Source organism: Gracilinanus agilis, chromosome 1 (genome assembly GCF_016433145.1).
Source record: "Gracilinanus agilis isolate LMUSP501 chromosome 1, AgileGrace, whole genome shotgun sequence".
NCBI lineage: Eukaryota > Metazoa > Chordata > Mammalia > Didelphimorphia > Didelphidae > Gracilinanus > Gracilinanus agilis.
Genome location: NC_058130.1, coordinates 696008965 through 696027772, shown reverse-complemented (window position 1 = coordinate 696027772; position 18808 = coordinate 696008965). Strand labels below are relative to the sequence as shown.

General features: G+C 34.2%; 1 protein-coding gene across 1 annotated transcript in view; it reads right to left on the bottom strand.

Moving 5' to 3' along the window:
- The window catches only part of DENND3 (DENN domain containing 3), a 128279-nt gene that overhangs the window by 54009 nt on the left and 55462 nt on the right, over window positions 1–18808 (bottom strand). The window contains exons 6-10 of the mRNA XM_044669300.1: window positions 17722–17841; window positions 14578–14796; window positions 11817–11941; window positions 7459–7614; window positions 3657–3753 (exon numbers count right to left, since the gene is read on the bottom strand). Coding sequence (XP_044525235.1) covers window positions 3657–3753; window positions 7459–7614; window positions 11817–11941; window positions 14578–14796; window positions 17722–17841 — 717 coding nt within the window. The remainder of the gene's footprint in view (window positions 1–3656; window positions 3754–7458; window positions 7615–11816; window positions 11942–14577; window positions 14797–17721; window positions 17842–18808) is intronic.

Sequence of the window (18808 nt, the reverse complement as noted above, 5' to 3'; positions counted from 1 at the left end):
AAATCACCAAAACCTTTTTATCTTCCCAGAAATCTGAACTCTGAAAGCCCTTTGTCTGATCACCACTTCTGTTCCTTCTACTTCCTCTAGGACTCATTCCACCTAAGTGCTTGCTCTTAGGAACCTGTAGCCCCTCTATCTCTATTCTCCTAGTCAATTCTCTTGATTCTGGTTTCACATTCTTTCACAATCTTGAGCCTACTACAACAAAGCATCATCTTCCACCCTTGAATCCCTCCATGGTTTTGTCTCCCAATCCTCAAGGATGGCTGAGCTTCCCCCATGGGTCACACCCATTATGTACTTTTTCTGCTCTTACTCCTAAATCGCTAACCCCTGAAAGAGAAGCCACAAAAATCACAAGAAGTAGCTCCACTACAAATTCATGTTACCTGGCATTTATATTTATTAAAACTTATAAATCATTTTATATAAATTATCTCATTTGGTCCTCACAACAATCTTCCTAGGCAGGCAGGAAAAGTCTTATTACCCTTATTTTATGGATGAGGAAACTAATGCTCAAAGATGATGTGTCCACGGCCACACAGTTAATAGGTATCTAAAGAGGATTCAATCTATATGAATTGATGCAGAAATAACCAGAAAGAAGAAAACATTATATAAAGTAATAGCAATATTGTGGAATGGTCAACTGTGATAGAATTAGCTACCATCAGCAATACAATAATCTAGGACAATACTGAAGGATTTGTGACAAAGAATGCTCTCCACCTCCAAAGAAAGAGCTGTTGAAGTCAAAATGCAAATGAAACCAAATGATTTTTTGTTTGTTTATTTGGGTTTATGTTTTGGGGTTTTGGTTTTATATGATTATTCTCTTATGAAAATGAACAATATGGAAATGTTTTGCATGTTTATATGTATAATCTAGAAAAATGTTAAAGTAGGGTTCAAATTTAGACATCTCCTGACTCCCAAGTTCAATGCTCTTCCTACCACCTATTAAATTCAAGTGGGCTCTCACTGTTGTATGAAAATCTTTTAAATCACCAAAACTTCTCCTCTTTCCTTAAATCCTTGCGATCAAATCCAACCCTTTCTATCTTGCTTTGTACTTTGCTGAGCTCTCTCATATCCACTGTAGAGTTACCTAGCACTGAGATATTTGTTAAATGATTTTTTGTCATTGTTATTGTCATTGTTAAATGATTGTTTATCATTTGACAAATGATATTTTTTCAATACCACCTAATCAATAGAAGTTAGAAGCAGAATTTAAACTCGGATTTAACTGGATTCAAAGCCAGCTCTCTCTCTATTATTCTACATACTTCTCAGAAGAGATAATTATCACCAGAGGTGTCACCTAGAGGCCCATAGGCCACCCTGCTGACAAAACTCACAAATATTGCCTGAATCAGATTAAAGTGTAATTGGGGAATATTTAACAAAATAAATAAAAATACAACACAACACAGATAATATTAATTTGAGGTTTTCTAAGTCAGTATAGGGCTCGGTTTCTATTTAAGTTGCAGAGAAGATACAGATGGTCATTGGTGACAAGAGTTTTCTCATCCAAGAATTCCTTTTAAATCATCATAGGTTCCTTTCTCAGTTTTCACCTTCCCTTCATTATTCTTTCTATATAAAGAATATTTCTGGGCTGAGCAGTTCAAACTTGTTTGATCAGACAAAATAGAATAAAAATGTCCAGATTTCTGCTATTATCACAAACATACCCAACCGGGAATTTTTAATGGGTTTCCATTATATTCTGTGTACAATTTCAAATATATCTTCTTATCTTCATGGATATCTATAAATACCTACTGGCTCTTTTACTTCTAACTAACTCAGAGTTGATTTTTATCTTTTCTTTAATCAATCAATAAACATTATTAAACACCTACTATTTGCCAGGCAATGTGCTAAGCACTGGAATATAAATAGAAGCAAAATACCATCCCTGCTGCCTTCAAAAAGCTTACAACATACTTGTAATTTTGTAAGGGGGAGACAACATGCAAACAAAATATACAAAGCAAACTATGTATAAGACCAATAAGAAAATTTAACAGAGGAAAGATTAGTTGAATAAAGAGGGTCTGGGAAGACCTTACTGAAAAAGTTGAAATTTTAGTTGATATTTAAAAGAAGTCGAGGAAGTCAATAGGCAGAGCTGAGGAGAAAAAGCTTTCTTTTCTAGGCATGGGTGAAAGTCAGAGAAAATGCCTAGAGCCAAGTGATGGAGTGTATTATTTGTGGAACAGTCAGAAGGCCAGGGTCACTGGATGAAAGAGTATGTGGTGGGGTTTAAGGTATAAGAAGACTAGAAAGGCAGGAGACTTGGGTTCAAATCCCTACAGTGAAACTTATTAGCTGCTGTGCAATAAGCCACAGTTCTTCTGAGCTTCTTTCCCCACTTATAAATCTGAGATAATATCCTCTTCCCAGATTTGTAGTGAAATGCAAATTCTTATTTGAAATGACAATGTATTGTGGCAGTTTCAGCTATCATTATTTCTTTTTTTCACATTACTAGCTACAAGTAAAGTCTTTTTTGGCTTCAAAAGAGATCCAAAGAAAGATCCCCAAAGAGATCGAAGGGAAAAAGACACATACATGAAAAATGTGACAAGCGTTGTAAGAGGGTACTCCTCAATTGGAGAATGACATGGACGGTATATGAATATAATGAAAGACTATTGGGCTATAAGAAATGGAGAAAGAAAAGACTTCAGAAAAACCTGGGAAGTCTTGCATGAACTGATGCAGAATTAGTAGAACAAAGAGAAGAATTCATTCTATAGCCTAAATATTGTTTTTTTTAAAGGTGCTATTGTTTATTTTTATTTTTTTCTCAATTATAAATAAATAAAAATTTTAACATTCTTTTCTTATATTCTGAGTTCCAAATTCCCTCCCTCACTTTTCTCCCTCTAAGAAGACAAGTATTTTGGTATAGATTATACCTAGCATGCAAAACGTTGCTATTATCCATCTTACATAAATAATGTAAAAATAAACAATTCTGAAAGATTAAAATTCTCATCAACTAAGTGATCAACAATTGGATCTGGCCAATGGAGGCATTTATTTTGCTGAACTACGCATATAGGAGTTCTTTCTTTATTTTCAGGGAGTATAGAGGGTGGGAAGGAGAAAAAAATAAACGCATGATAATTGAAAAGAATTATTTTGAAAAACTGTTGTTTACTATTTTAGTCTATTTGCAAAGGTAAGGTATTAGAATAAAGGGCAATTATACACACACACATATACAGAAACACAAAAATATGTTGGTGAGACTAATAAAGACATTGACATATTTTCTTATGTGTCTGTGGCACCCTATTAAGCCCTAGGAACATATGAAAGCCCTATTCATTATTTTCAAGATGCTTAAATTCTAAAATAAGAGTACAGGCAGACCTTTATAAACATAAAATTTTTAATTCTATGAAAATAAAAATATGCTAAAGAAGTTGAATCAGCTTTAAAGGCGTTAATTAAATTAAAGAAATCAAAGGAGAAATATGCTTTTCTAACAATTAATGAATTAAAACAATTTTATTGAAAATCTTCATATTTCTGAAATATCAAGAATATCAATAAAATGATTTTAATTAACATATTTTACACATAATATAAATGTTTATAGCTGCAACATAAATTTAAAAGTCTTTTACCTTTTTATAAAATGGTTGATCCCCTGGTGCTCTTGTTTTGAGAAATTCTTCACTATTGAACACTCTATGTTCATAATTAAGATGGTTTTTTACTTCTCTAATAACAGAAAGTACAACATAAGTTATTTAACATCTTAAAATATATTAAACTGCATTATTAATAATTCATATAATTTATATGTAAACATACAAGATCATAATTTATATATAAATATGCAAGATCACATATTTATATATAAAGTATATACTATATTGATTATAAATATATAAATAAAATAATATTTATTAAAACATAATATAAAAATGAATAAATTGCATATTAATAGAACAACATTGAAAAATGTATACTTTGCAAACATCTTCTTCAGAAAGTCTAGACCTACTTCCTAGTGACATGGTATATTGCATATTTGCTTCTTTTTTTCTAGCTGTTTCATGCTCTCCACATGCATTTCTTATAAAAACAACAAGCTCATAAAACTCCTCCAGGCTAAGAAAGGCCCTTTCCTTTTCTTAATCCCCACTCTCACTTGCACAGAGTAGAAACTCAAAGAGCACTGTTTCATTCAGTTGATTTTAAGAAGGTAGAACTGATAGTCTTTTATAAATATGTATTTATTTATTTGTATATTTATATACAAATATATAAAAATGTTATCTAAATAGAAAATTATATATAAAATTATATGCATATATTATATAATATATAACAATATATTATAATGTATAACTGTTATATATACTCCATCATAGAATATAATATATTATTATATTAGACACCTCTGGAGGTGCCAAATTTTATATATAGGTATCAAATATATATTTTTATATATATAAATGATATAATTATTTATATATATATAAAGTACATCCTGGAATATTCCAGAGGTGTCAAACTCCTGGTCTAAAGGCTGTAAATCTGCTGTTTACAAGTCTGTCTCCCAAACCAGATGAAAATGTAATTAGGATTGAGAATCAGGCCCAGAGACAAGAGGTCCTGCATTCAAATATGGTTTCAAATACTTCCTAGCTGTGTGACCCTGGGGAAGTCACTTAACCCCAACTGTTTAGCTCTTACTGCACTTCTGCCTTAGAACTAAAATTAGTATTGATTCCAAGATTGAGGATAAGGGTTTTTTTTTCATATAATTAGGAAATGTATAACTAAACAGGAAAAAATAAAACACAGATGATATTAATTTGTGGTTTTCTAAATCAACATGAGGCCAGAGAACAGTTTCTATTTGAGTTTGCTCCACACCAGTGGAGCATACAATCTAATTTACAGTCTCTTCTAGACAGAGGGGAAGATGTAGAGCATGATTTTGGCTATTTGTGAATTAAGGGAAGGATCTAGTTTATTATTAATAATAGATAACATTTATATAGTGCTTTAAGGTCTATAAAGGCATGTATACATATAGCATTTGGTTTCAATTAAATACTAGGACTTTTGGTAATCTTCAGTGTTTTTCTTGAGGAGATTTCTCTGAGTTTTATTTGGCAATGTGACATGACTGAAACAAAGTCCCATTTTTAGCAGTCCCAACATTTTAAAAGCTTTCTCCTTATTTTTAAAGATACCAATTTATAAAAGTTCTACTAGTAAATATACTGCCTCATTTCACTCTGGCTTTCTCAGAGCCCTGAAAATGAAGAGCTTCCTCACACATATGTGTAGATATAGTTAGAGCGGTCAGGTAGAGTGAGAAGACTCCTAATTTAGAGCCTTTAGAACCTAGATTTGAATCCTGGCTTAGCCATTCACTAGTCATGAGACTGTGAGTCAAGTTTCTCATCTGCAAAGGGAGATAAACACCTGTACAATTTCTCTCAAGATAAATTTTGTGAGATAAACAATTTATAATTTTTGAAGTTCTATACAATGTGAACTAAAGACCAAATGTCTATATAGGTATGCTAAAAAAAAAAACCATTTCACACACTTAATTTCTCCTCATTTTTGTGTATACTTATCAACAGTGTAGTTTTTTGTAAAATATATACTATTTAAAACTTTTGCTCCTTTGCAGAACAACCACAAAACATGAGAAATGGATTAAAACTGTATGTACATTTGGGACTCAGATACAGTATAAACTAAGTTGAATATTCAATTTTTGCATTTAAATTATTATTTGGTTTAAGGAAATGTCAGTCAAACCACTAGTATTTATTACGAGCCTATGATGTGCAGGGCCCTGAGCAGGGTGCTGGGGAAAACAAAAAAGCATAGCGAGCAAAGATTAGTAAAAGTTACGTGATGATAATCATTTCAAGTATTTTGCAGTAAGAAACCTCTACAGTGGCATCCAGAGAAGTGACAGATCCCTCCCGGAACAGGACACAAAGTGACAGCAGGAGCTATCAGGAAAGAGTACAGCAAGGATGTAACTCATGTTTTTCTTTGCTAGAGGACTCTGGTGGATGAGAAAGCATTACAGAATGAGAAAAGGAAGTGCTGGAAAAGAAAAGGGAGAATAGAGAGTTGGAAAAAAGGGCAAGCCAAGCCTACATTCTCTGGCAAAGATCAATTTGAAAAAAAATTTTCCAATCAATATTTAGATTGCATCATTTTGTCAAGTATTTCTCATCTTTTTCTTTATAGGGTATAAATTGCACATCAGAAAGAATAGCTGCTGGATCCCCATATTGATCAGTCATCTTAAAATAAATGCCATTTATTTTGGTATTTACTCTATTAAACCTACTCTAGTACTAGACACCTAATGGAAACTCAGATTCTTGATGATAACAATCATTAAAGAAAAGAGACACAAGAAATATTTGCAATAACAATAAAGCCTAAGAGTGTTAACTCATTGAACTCCAATTAACTCAAATTTTCAGAGTTGGTTTATCTAGATCAAGAATCGAGTGCAATTTTTGCTTCTTTACCAGCTAACTGCCAATAATTAATTAGACCATGACTTCTGTCTTGCCACTGGACTTCAAAGATGGTGGAAGAGAGTGGGACCAACAATTGCACAATTCTGCCTCACTTAAATCCATTTTATTTATTTGAAAGTCAAAAGATATCACCTGTGATGTCATTTTGGTTCTCTTGGAATATGAATCACAACCAATCAATTAGATCAGTTAATAGACTGTTAATACCTCAGCCCCCCACTTCAGTCCTTGTCCAGTGTCTTCTCCATTATAAGGAAAGAGACCCAAAGTAGACTCTTTTTTTTTTTTAAACCCTTACCTTCCATCTTGGAGTCAATACTGTGTATTGGCTCCAAGACAAAAGAGTGGTAAGGGTAGGCAATGGGGGTCAAGTGACTTGCCCAGGGTCACACAGCTGGGAAATGTCTGAGGCCAGATTTGAACCCAGGACCTCCCGTCTCTAGGTCTGGTTCTCAATCCACTGAGCTACCCAGCTGCCCCTCAAAGTAGATTCTTGAAGGTAATGTCAATGAGGCACAAGTTCTAATGATTTCTACAAGAATTGGAAAAGCTCAAAAGGACAGTTCCAGCATTGAATTGTGTGTTCCCATCTACAGAGGTACAGTGAGTTTGTATGCCCTGGCAAATGATGAAATAAATCATGGATCTTTTTAAGAATCCAAGAAGCATTCCATCAGTGTCACAGTAAGAAAAGAGTAATATGACACCTAATTTTATTAACGCAACATTCATACTCAAAAGATCTGGTAGAGAGGGTTGAAATTCATAGATAAAACAAACTCTTGACGACTCCTGGTTTTAATCTAGCCATGGTCCCTCATGATCATGTATAGTTAAAAGCAGGATTTAATTGCATGACTTTCATTTTTTTTAAATGGTTATAAGTACTTACCTGAAGATGTTAACAATTAGTTGTAAAGTAATTTGCTGCATTTCAGAATTCCGTTTTTGTTGCCATGCCCTTCTACGGGCTTGGACCTCCCCTAAGTCTGTGCTGGGCATTAGATGGGAGAGTTCTAGATCATAGTGCAACTGAAGGCCTTCTACCCTAGAAGAAAAAAGGAGATTTTTATGGAGAACATTTTATTTTAATAACAATTAGCATTATATTTGCTAGTGGCATCCTCTCTTTTAAAATCAGATGACTATAAAACTCAGATAACTCATGATGGCATGGAGATGGCTCCCAGTCCTCAAAGGTCAGGACGGTAGAGTACTCATTCTGATGGGTCCAAATGAAGTGGAAGGGTTGTAAGCAGGGCCCCAGTGATAGTGCATGTCTGCTTTCCAAGGATCCACCTATGTTTAGAGAGGCTCATCACCAAGTTTATCACAAGGTGATTAATGTTTTGGCCAATGGAAGGAATTCTCATACTCAACATTTCCAAATTCTTAAAGTAGCAAAAACAAAACAAAACAAAAAAAAAAACACCTTTTTGTTGACAGTGTTGATCTTATTTAACCATGTGACAAATGTTTTAAAGTCCCATTATGAATTTCTTGGAAAACATACTTCTTGCCCTCAAAGAGTTTACAATCTAATAATGACAAAATGGCCTTCTCTGGAAGCAAACTACTTTCTAGATGTAAATTAGCCATTTTGGTATATTTGAGGGTCATTCAAGTTCTTGAGGATGAGGAAGAATCACTAACGGCGTTCATTTCTTTTCAAAAACAAACAGTTTACTTTTACAGTATGGTTTGCTTATTACAGAATCCTCATGTATAAAATGAGATTCGATTTAAACAACCTTTATGGTTTTTTCCAACTCTAAGATTCTATCATTGTGACTCAACATCTTAAGTCAAAACAAAGAAATTCCCCCTGAAACATTAATTTTTTAACCAAGCTAAATGCTCTTTTATTGACCAAAAAAGTTAGCTTTAAATTCTAGCGATATTGATGTTATGGATGAGGAGGAGAAGGAAGAAAAGGAAAAGGAGGAACAAGACTGATTTTTAGAGCTTATAAGAAACTAGGGGCATAAGATTAAAAAAAGAGATGAGTCACATATATACAAAAAAATTTAAAGTAACTCTTTTCTTAGTAGCTCCAAATTGTGAACTAAAGGAATATCTATCTATTTGGGAATGACTAAACAAATTATGACATGAATATAATGGAATATCATTGACCCATAAGAAATGACAAAATGAATGGTTTCAGGGGAAGCTGGAAAAACTCTTATGAACTGATGTGGAATAAAGTTAGCAGAATTAGAATAATAATTTATATGACAACAAAATTATAAAGAAAAGTAAATTTAAAAAACTTTAAAATTCTGAACAATTCAATTGCAAATCATGATGGACTAAAAATGAAGTATCTCACCCACCTCCTCCCAGTGAGATGATGCAGAATGAAACATGGATAATCATTAGAAGAAGAAAGCTGGTATGGTGACACAAGTATAGAAAGTTGGACTGAGAGTCAAGAAGGCCTAGATCTAAGTCTTGCCTCTGAAAATATCAGTTAGACAATTACTTAACCTCATAGTGCAAATGGGAATTCTTAGGGCTATAAACTGAAAAAAAAAATTATTCATCTGCATTGGAAGGAGTGTCTTCACAGGAAATTTCTTACACCAATGAAATCACAGATCTGAACTAAATACTAAAAATCAATTTTAGTATATGTCATAAGAGTATGTATACATAATCCCATCTTCTACAGGAAGTCTTTCCCAATTCCTTCTAATTCCAGAGCCTTCTCTCTCTTAATTATTTCCTATTTAGCTTGTTGGTATGGATTCGTTTACATGTTGTCTCCCCCACTAGCTTGTAAAGCTCCTTGAGGGGAGGGACTACCTTTTTGCTTCTTTTTGATATGCTGATACTTAGCACAGTGCTTGGCACAAAATAAATGTTTATTGGCTAATTAACATAATACATTAAATATAAAAAGAATACATAATAGATACTTAATATCTGCTAGATGATATTCAGGGGAGCAACAGAAAATGAAAGAAAGCCATGTACATTATAAAGGGCATGATTGTATTTAGTTGCTAATCTCCTTTATGATTTTATTTATACTTTTCAAATCATTTTCACATCCACTATCTCCTTTTTTCCCCACAACCAGATGGGGCAAGTAAGGCAAGGATTATTTTTGTCCTTTCAAAGGCAAGCACAAAAAGATGCATGATGTACCTAACGTCATACTGTGAGTTAGTAGTAACTGGAGGACTAGAACCCAAATCGCCCCAATTCTAATTCAATGAGACTTTCCATCACACTCCTTAGTTTAATCTGTAGCATCTTGGGCAGAAATGTCAATTTGCTGTCTCTCACTGGCAATTCTTTCTATATGACAGCAGTGCGTTTTGGGGAAGTAAACAGAGATCCACAGCTGGCATCTTGGAATTTTGCTACTGATGGAGTATCCATTTTATGTTATGCTTTTTCATTCACTGCTAAAGTCAGAAAATGTTCTTTAAACAGTCAAAATGTATATCATATAGTATATGAAATATGTTTTAGCTATAAATTACCATGATTAATGGCAATGAGTATATGCTTCAGCTGTGCTTTTGGAGTTGGCTTGCATTATTTATTGGAACATCTAACAAGCTAGCTGGAGAAAACAAAATTCACCTTTGAATATTCTCCACAGAGGGAACCTGTGATGACGTTATAGACTCTATCCTGCTCACACTCATTTAAGTGTGAATTAGGATCAAAAAAGGTTTTAAGAGCCCATAGATTAAACCCCAAAAAAGCAAGATAATTGATAAATAGCATCAGATTAAAAGAAACTAAATCCTTCAAAGTGGATAAAACTACAGGAAAGAGCTTAAAATCAATATTTTTAAATGGTAGACAATAATATTTAAACCCCAGTATGCTGAATTTAGAAAGAGAAACTTAATTCTGAACCAAACAGGAAAAGGGAAAAGGGCAGTACACACAGCAAAGGGCCTTCCTGGAAATGTTGATACTTTGCTAATAGAGTCTCCTGTCTCTACCCATCCCCCTGTACACATCGGCATATACTACAAGTTAGACGCGTTTGGAAATTCATTCATTCAACACATACGAAGGGGCTGCTATGTATACAGCACTGTGATGGGCTCTAAGATGAAGATATCATCGTCTGCTGCCAAGCAACTTAAAAATCGAGTGGGAGATTCACAAAACGTATAGCTATAACATGCTCAAAACAGAATGTGGGAAAAGGGTAAGAAAGGCATAAACAAAGGTCTTCCTTCTCTTCAGAAGTGGTGACTATTACGGCCATTGTGATCTGGAAAAGCTGAATGCAACAAGCAGTATCTGAGCTGGGTCCTGAACAGCCAGCACAATTTCCATCAAGGAGGATTTGAGGGTGGCATAGAGAGAAGAAGGAGGTGAGTTCTGGGCAGAGAAAATGATAGAAGCTAAGATGGGGGTGGGAAAAGTTAGGAAAAATAGGGCAAGAGAGGAGTTAAGTTTGATATGAGCCAAGAATAAAAGGTAAATGAATACTGGAAGACAAAACTAAGTTAGTGCCAACCTAGAGAGAGCTTCGACTGTCAAAGATGAGACGTTGTTACTTTTATTTAGAAAGCAAAAAAAAAGTCATCCACAATCAAAATGACCTTTGGGGAAGATTACTGTGACAATATGTGTAAGATGAATTGAAAGGGGAGCAGCTGAAGGAAGGAGAACCTAAAGGATAGGATTGCACCAGCCCAGGTTCAAGAGGTATGAGATGCAGGGATTAATTGAAACTAGGGAAAGAACTTTTGGGGAAAAAGTAAAGGGCTTGATGACTGGCAGGATGTTAAAAAGGAAACTGAAGGAGGAGACAAACATGATTCAAAGTTTGGCATCTGTGGATAAATAGGAAAATGGCGGTACCACTGAGGGAAATATAACAAGGAAGAGCTAGTTTTAGAGAGAGATGAGAAGTTTAGTTTTAGCCATGTTGGATTTGAGTTAAGAAATGAGACAACCAAGTTGAATCAACTAACTGGGGGTTAGGAATACCAGACTAGCTAAAGATTCAAAGAGGTTATAACTATAGAGAAAGAATATATTCATCTTTTCTGATGATTAAGGGACAATTTAGTGCTAAATGCTATACCAAATACTTGGAACTTTAAACCAGCACTAGAATTATATAAAAAAAATTCTTCAGTAATTTTTACAAATTAAAACAAAAACTCATAGTCCATGACTTCAGAAAATATTTTTTAAGCATATGAAACCTAAGATTTAAAATTTTGTTCTTAAAGTTTTCAGATATAATAACATTTCTACTCTTACCTTTGAATGAATGTCTGGGCAGCTTGCAAAGGGATGTCTGGAATATCATCATTATCATCATCCGACGATTTGGAGTAAGTAATATTCCCACTGTCAATATTTATTAGGATCAAACCATCTGCTTCCTTTTAAATAAGTATTAAAATCAAAGGTAATTTATAATGAAATATTTTCATTAATAACTGAAAATTTAAATACAACACATTGTGCTGTGAAGAATTTTGTTTTATCAAGGTACTCTGCTAAGATAAAATTTCAATAATTTTAACTACCTTTAACAGATTAGTCCTTAGACTAATATGTAATACTATCTTCCATGAAATGTTAATATATCACATACTATTGATAGCAACAAGTAACAAAATTGAACTCCTTTCTTTCTTCTCCCCTGAACTGGGAGAAAAGATTCCAATAATTTTTTAATCTTTTTCTCTGAATCCTGCTAAATGCATTTTTCACAACCTGAAATATATTTTCTTTGTTGTCATTATGATCTCTGCAACTGACATCTAAACTAGCAGAGCTCTTATAGTACCCAAGATCTCCTTTCATCCCTTTGGATGTGGAAAACACCTGAGTATAGTATAGGGGCAGAGTTCCAAAGAAAGACAAATTACAGAGCAAACATGTTTTATTTTAAAATGTCTGTATTGTTTTACTTTAAAAATCAGTGAGAATCTCTGGAACCCAAGCCTATATTTGCTCACTTCTTAATACTATACTCCCTAAAGATCAACTTTATAAATAGTAGTGAGGCCTACAAATTAAATAGTTTGTAGTACACAGCTCCACATTCTCTTCAAACTTTTTAGATGTTTAGAATTATTCTGTTTCAGTAGTTTCAAACAAAACTATGTTTTCAAATGGTATACATATCAACTTCAAACCCCAGTTCTTTTTCTGGCCTCACAGTTCTTGGAAGAATAACAAATTCTAAATCTGGAAGCTAAATAGAGGTGCCCTTTATCTTAATGTTGAGGAGGGGAAAACCCCATACATAACTGTTTAGATATTATAAATATCTCTAAGATGCTGTTGGAATTCAACTTAGTTCCTTTCTCTGGCATGAGACTACTGGAGAATAAAATTAGAGAAGCAAATTCAGAACTCGGTTAGTTAAAATATTTGCCTTCACTTCTGAAAGTTTCCAGAGTCATAATATGTGAAAGATCCCTTTACTAAAAGGATTTACTTAACTACAGCCAGCTGGAATTAACCATCAGTTAAAAAGCCAAAATAGGCCTCCCTTCTGAAAATTCTGGAGACAGGGTGTTTCTCACTAAGGGCTAAAAAAAGGAACAACACATGAATACTATGATGTGGTTTTTTCCTTTATTACCCAGGCTAGATGACGTCTTTTAGTTTCTTCCATTAATATTTGAATGGCCTTTTCTTAACACATTTTCCCCCCTGGTGAATCATGCATTTGAGCACTAACACTTAACTACATCCAATTACCTCAATCACTCATATCTTAAGTATGACTAACACTGAACATACCTCCTATGGTACTGCTGCCACTTATAAAATGACTTCATCACCATGCTGCCCACCAAATCCAGTAGATTTTTTTAAAAAATGCAATGACTCATACTTGTTTTTTAAAATAAAAGCTAAAAAGTTTTAAAAAACTTAAAAGTTTAAACAAACAGTTTCCCCATTGGGAGAACAAAGATTGTTATCCCAATTTTATAAGTGAGGAAACTGAGGCTAAAAAAGGTTCATTGATTTTCCCCCCTCCACAGTTAAACAAATTAGTAAGTAGAATTCCAACTCAGATCTCCTGAGGCCATACCAGACTACCAGTTCCAGTTTACCTTTTCTCTATTTTTGTGTGCTTTGTCTGAATCCTGCAACCTGTTATGGTACTTGCCCACAGTGAGATATGAAAAACCTATAACCTTAATACATAACATAACCTATCTTATTAAATATTAAAATTTGTTACAGAACTTTATTTTTTTTTTAAGAACAACAGGGTAGAGTGACTTGTCCAGGGTCACATAGCTTAGTGTCTGAAGCAACATCTGAACCCAGGAAGGCTCATCTTCCTGACTCCAGCACCCAACAGAGTTGTTTACGTGTTGTTCCTCCATTTGACTGTGAATTCTTTGAGAACAGGGACTGTTTTTCCCTTTCTTTGTATCTCCAGGCCTTAGCAAAATGCCTCGTACACATAGAAGGAGCTCAATATATACTTGCTTATTTAATTTTATGTAAATGTAAGGAGTTTGAAAAAAATAGCACCCTTGGAATATTAATTAAATAAGTATAATTAAGCACACTTATTACAAAATAATAAGTCCACTGTACCTCCTAGTTGCCCCCAGAATTTTAATTTTTAAACAATTCTTTACCAGGAAAAAATAGTTTCAATAAAACTTACTTGAAATGTTATATGTCGAAGTGGACATAAACAGATTTAGAATAGTCTCCCAGGTAAAGGCAAAAAAATAGGGTTTGATTTATAGAGGCATAATTGGTTGACATTACTACAAGTCCTCATTATTGTTTATGATTATATTACAATCAGTTTCTGTAATACAAGGAGGTAAACTTTTTGTTCACGTGTTTAAAATTAATTGTTTTGAAGATATGCTTCAATTAACCTTCCTTAGCGATGATCTTCCCTCTCCACCTTTATAATATCTGTCCTCTAAAGAGTTCAGCATCCTTTCAAATATATTATCATTTGTTCATTAGTCCTAACAATATTGTTCTTAGTAGTTAGAAAGATAGAATTAGATATTCTCCATCTCACCTTGCTAACTTCTTCAAAGTGATCAACATGGCAGCCCATAAGGAAGGACGTAGGCGCCATTACAAAGTCCAGCATCTGACCAGAAAGGATGGGTACAAAGGTGTGCTGCCATTGAATAGGGTGAAGATACAACATGAAGCACTCAGCAATGAGAGTAAGAAGAGCCCAGTCCGAAGAGAAGAAGACAATTCGTTGTTCAGTTAAAATGCAAGTTATGATCTAGGGGGAGAAAAATAATTTTAAGAATCTATTCCATTCTCCGATGGAGTCTTATATAGAGTTTCCTAAGTTGGGCTATTTTCATTAACTATTTCCCCAATCTGGAATGCTCTCACTCCCAATCACTACCTCTTGGCTTCCTTTAAATTTCAGCTAAAATTCTACCTTTTACAACACCCCTTAATCCTAGGGCCTTCTTTCTTTCTTTTTTCAAATCCTTCCTTTCTGTCTTAGTAACAACTTTAAAAAGAAAGGGAAAGGGCTAGGCAAACAGATTTTGAGTGACTTGCCCAGAGCTCCACAGCTAGGAAGCATCTGAGGCCAAATTTGAACTCAGATCCTCCCAACTCCAGGTCTGGCACTCTAACTACTGTGCCACCAGCTGCCCTAGTGCCTTCTTTCTGATAGTTATCTCTAATTTATCCTTTCTCTTATACAGAGTTGTTTGCGTGTTGTTCCTCCATTAGACTGTGATTCTTTGTATCTCCAGGACTTAGCAAAATGCCTGGCACACAAAGAAGGGGCGCAGTATATGCTCACTTATTTAATTTTATGTAAATGCAAGGAGTTTGAAAAAATAGTACCCTAGAAATATTAAACAAGTACATTTAAGCATACTTATTACAAAATAATATACAATTACAAATGACAAAATAAAATACAAAAATACAAAATATACAAAATAACTATAGACTATATCTTAATATTTTATGACAAGGATAGCATTAAAGTATTCCTATTGCATATTACATTTTAAACAGAAGCAGCCTGGAAATGTAAGATGTTGGATTCATCACAAAGACAGGGAATAGCCTATTTACCACTGGCAAGCAAAATATAATGCTTTCATAGAATTATACAATCTTAAGAGGGTGGAAGGACTTCAGAGGTTTTTGGTCCAATCATTTCTGAAAAAAATATTCTCTACCTCAGCAGTTCTCAAAGCTTTTGAAAGTCTCAGGATTCCCTTGAAATCTTTCAAAATTACTCAGGACCCCCAAAGACTTTCTGTTCATACGAGATTAGAAATTAGTCATATTAGGGGGCAGCTGGGTAGCTCAGTAGAGTGAGAGCCAGGCTTAGAGACAGGAAGTTCTAGGTTCAAATCTGGCCCCAGACACTTCCCAGCTCTGTGACCCTGGGCAAGTCACTAAACCCCTATTGCCTAGCCAATACACAGTATTGACTCCAAGACAGAAGGTAAGAGTTAAAAAAAATAAAAAAAAAAGAAATTAGCCATATTTGAATGGAACTGTATTAGAAATTAACCAATGTTAATTAAAATATCTTAGCATTATTATGATAATCATCTTGACTTCATGGATCCCCTAACAGGATCTCAGGGAAATTACAGGGATCCCTGATTATACTTTGAGCAATATGGCAAATGGATATCCTCAATAAGTATTCAACAATTTTTGCTGGATTTGGAATAAAAGCTAATATTTATACAATGCTTTAAAGTCTGCAAAATGATTTACAAATTTTACCTCATTTGACAACAACCCTTAATGGTAGAAGCTAGGAATAATAATCCCTATTTCACAGAAGAAGAAACTGAGGCAGATAGAGGTTAAGAAATGTATCTAAGATCATACAGTCAACAAATGTCTGAGTTAGGATTTGAACCCAGGTTTTCCTGATTTCAGGTGAAAGGCTCTATACATCATGCCACCAAACTACTCTGTATAACCCCAGCTCCTGAGGCAGCCTATTTCCCTTCCAAAAATTTCTAATTATTAGGAACTATTTCCTCATATCAAAACAAAATGTACCTCCTTGCAATTTCTCATTAGTTTAAGCTCTGCCCCTGAAGCTCATTCCTCTTCCAAACAAAAGCCTTTCAAATACTTGAAGAAAGCCATCACATCTTTCTCTTCTCTAGACTAAATATTTCCTGTTATTTCCCTCAGTCCTTTTATGGTCTGGTTCAGTCTGATCAGGGATACTCTCTTGATCTGCCTGAATTCCATCATCACTTTTCAGATGGCAGATAAGAGCCAATAAGCTCCTGGTCCAAGGTGCTAGTTAGAGGCAACCATCTTTCCTGCTCTTCCCCCAACACTCAAGAATATAGATATCCTTTCTCCATCCCTTCCAGTCACAGCATGAAAGCTCACTGGCAAGCCAAAATGAGCAAGGACATTTCTATCTACAAATACATTTTTAAGATAGTCACATGGATTCTTAAAAAAAAGTTTAAGTGGCTTTAAAATAAGAAATTACTTCCAAGGTAACCATCTGTGTTTGGTGTTGGTTTCCACTGAGTATTTATTCTAAAATACCAAGCAGCCGACATTAAAACTGTCCAGAGGCAGCTAGGTAGCTCAGTGGACAGAGAGCCAAGTTTGGAGACTGGAATTCTAGGGTTCAAATGTGGCCTCATCCATTTGCTAGCCATATGACCCTGGAAAAATTACTTAACTCTAGTTGCCTAGCCCTTACCACTCTTCTGCCCGGGAATGGATTCTTAGTATCAATTCCAAGATAAAAGGTAAAGCTTTCAAAAATAACCCCAAAACTATATGGCAAACCACATTATGAGGTCCTGATTAAGAATACTTCTAGCCTTAAAATGTTATGAATCTAATTAACTAATCTAAATAACTAAGCTTCACTATTATTAGCTTTAACCACCCTTTAAATCCCCCTATTCCAAAACCCGGAGACCCTGTTATTTTCAAATAAGGTATAAATTGAACGTTGCTTTATGCAGGAATCACAAGACTCCTCTTCTAGAAATTGCTTATTTATAATAGAATCATGGGATTTAAAATTAGGACCTCAGAATTTCAGCTAGTCCAAGCCTCTACTTTATAGATGAGGAAACTGAGGCCCAGAGACATTATACAATACAATACTGAAATTTTGTCATTGCATTAAACTAGTGAGAATAAAATTTGACTGGCACTGAAAGATACTTACCTGTAATACCTTCTCAGGTTTGAAACACAGTAAGGGAAGGTGAAGGTCCAGGTCTATGATGGGGCTGTCGGGATCTGCTCGTGAAGGAAACACTATCTGAAGGGGCTTCATGTTAAATACCTGGGATAACCAATATGAAGGTTTAATGCTGATGCTCTGACTCAGTAGATTCTTAATCTTAAAATTAAAATTCTGAAAAATCAAGAAAATCACAAGCAGCAAAATCTCCCCAGGTAGCAGAGGAAGGAGATCTGATTTAGAGAATATTTCTAAAAAACACAATATTATACCATGTTATAATTCCCATTAGAGTGTTAGTTCATTTAGAACAAAGAAGATTTTTCTTTTCTTTAATTCCCAGCACTTAACACTGTTCCTGGCACAGAGCAAACACTTACTAAATGATTATTGATTGGTTGACTCAAGCACATGCATTAATTCAAACTAGACTAACTAATATGTTACCAAAAAGAAGTCTTTGAAAATCTGCTCTCGTAGGTAAAAATTATTTGCAACTGCCATGTCAACTGTTGGCATGTAAAAGAATTCTCCCATTTTACTTAAAACCTCCTAAGGAGGTTAAATATGCTTTGTAAATGTTTACTTTTTATTTATCTGCTTAGCAAATCCTATCATCACAAAATTAGTGGAGTCCAGATTTATCAAATTATTATGTTCCTGAAGTATTTCAGTTATAATTTTGTCATTTAATATTTCTTGAAAACATACTTGATAAAAAAATCTGAAGAATGAAAATGTGATGTTCAGAGAAATATTGATAGCTGTCTTTTAGATAGAAAAAAATATTCAAAAGCTAAATACTAATTGAAGGTGGATTGCCTGATGAAGTCCAATTTCACACAAGAAAACTATAACTAGGAACATCTGAATAACTAACTTAGTTATTGACCAATGACAACAACTACTCGAAGAAGGGTTATCTTCTTTGTTTTTTTTTTTATCAAATAAAATTCTAAAGATGAAACAAAAGTAAAATATTATTGGGTATGCTCTACCAACGGTTAATCACAAAGCCCATGTAGAAAGCTATCCTTACAGGGGAGAAGAAAAATTTCACATTATTAAA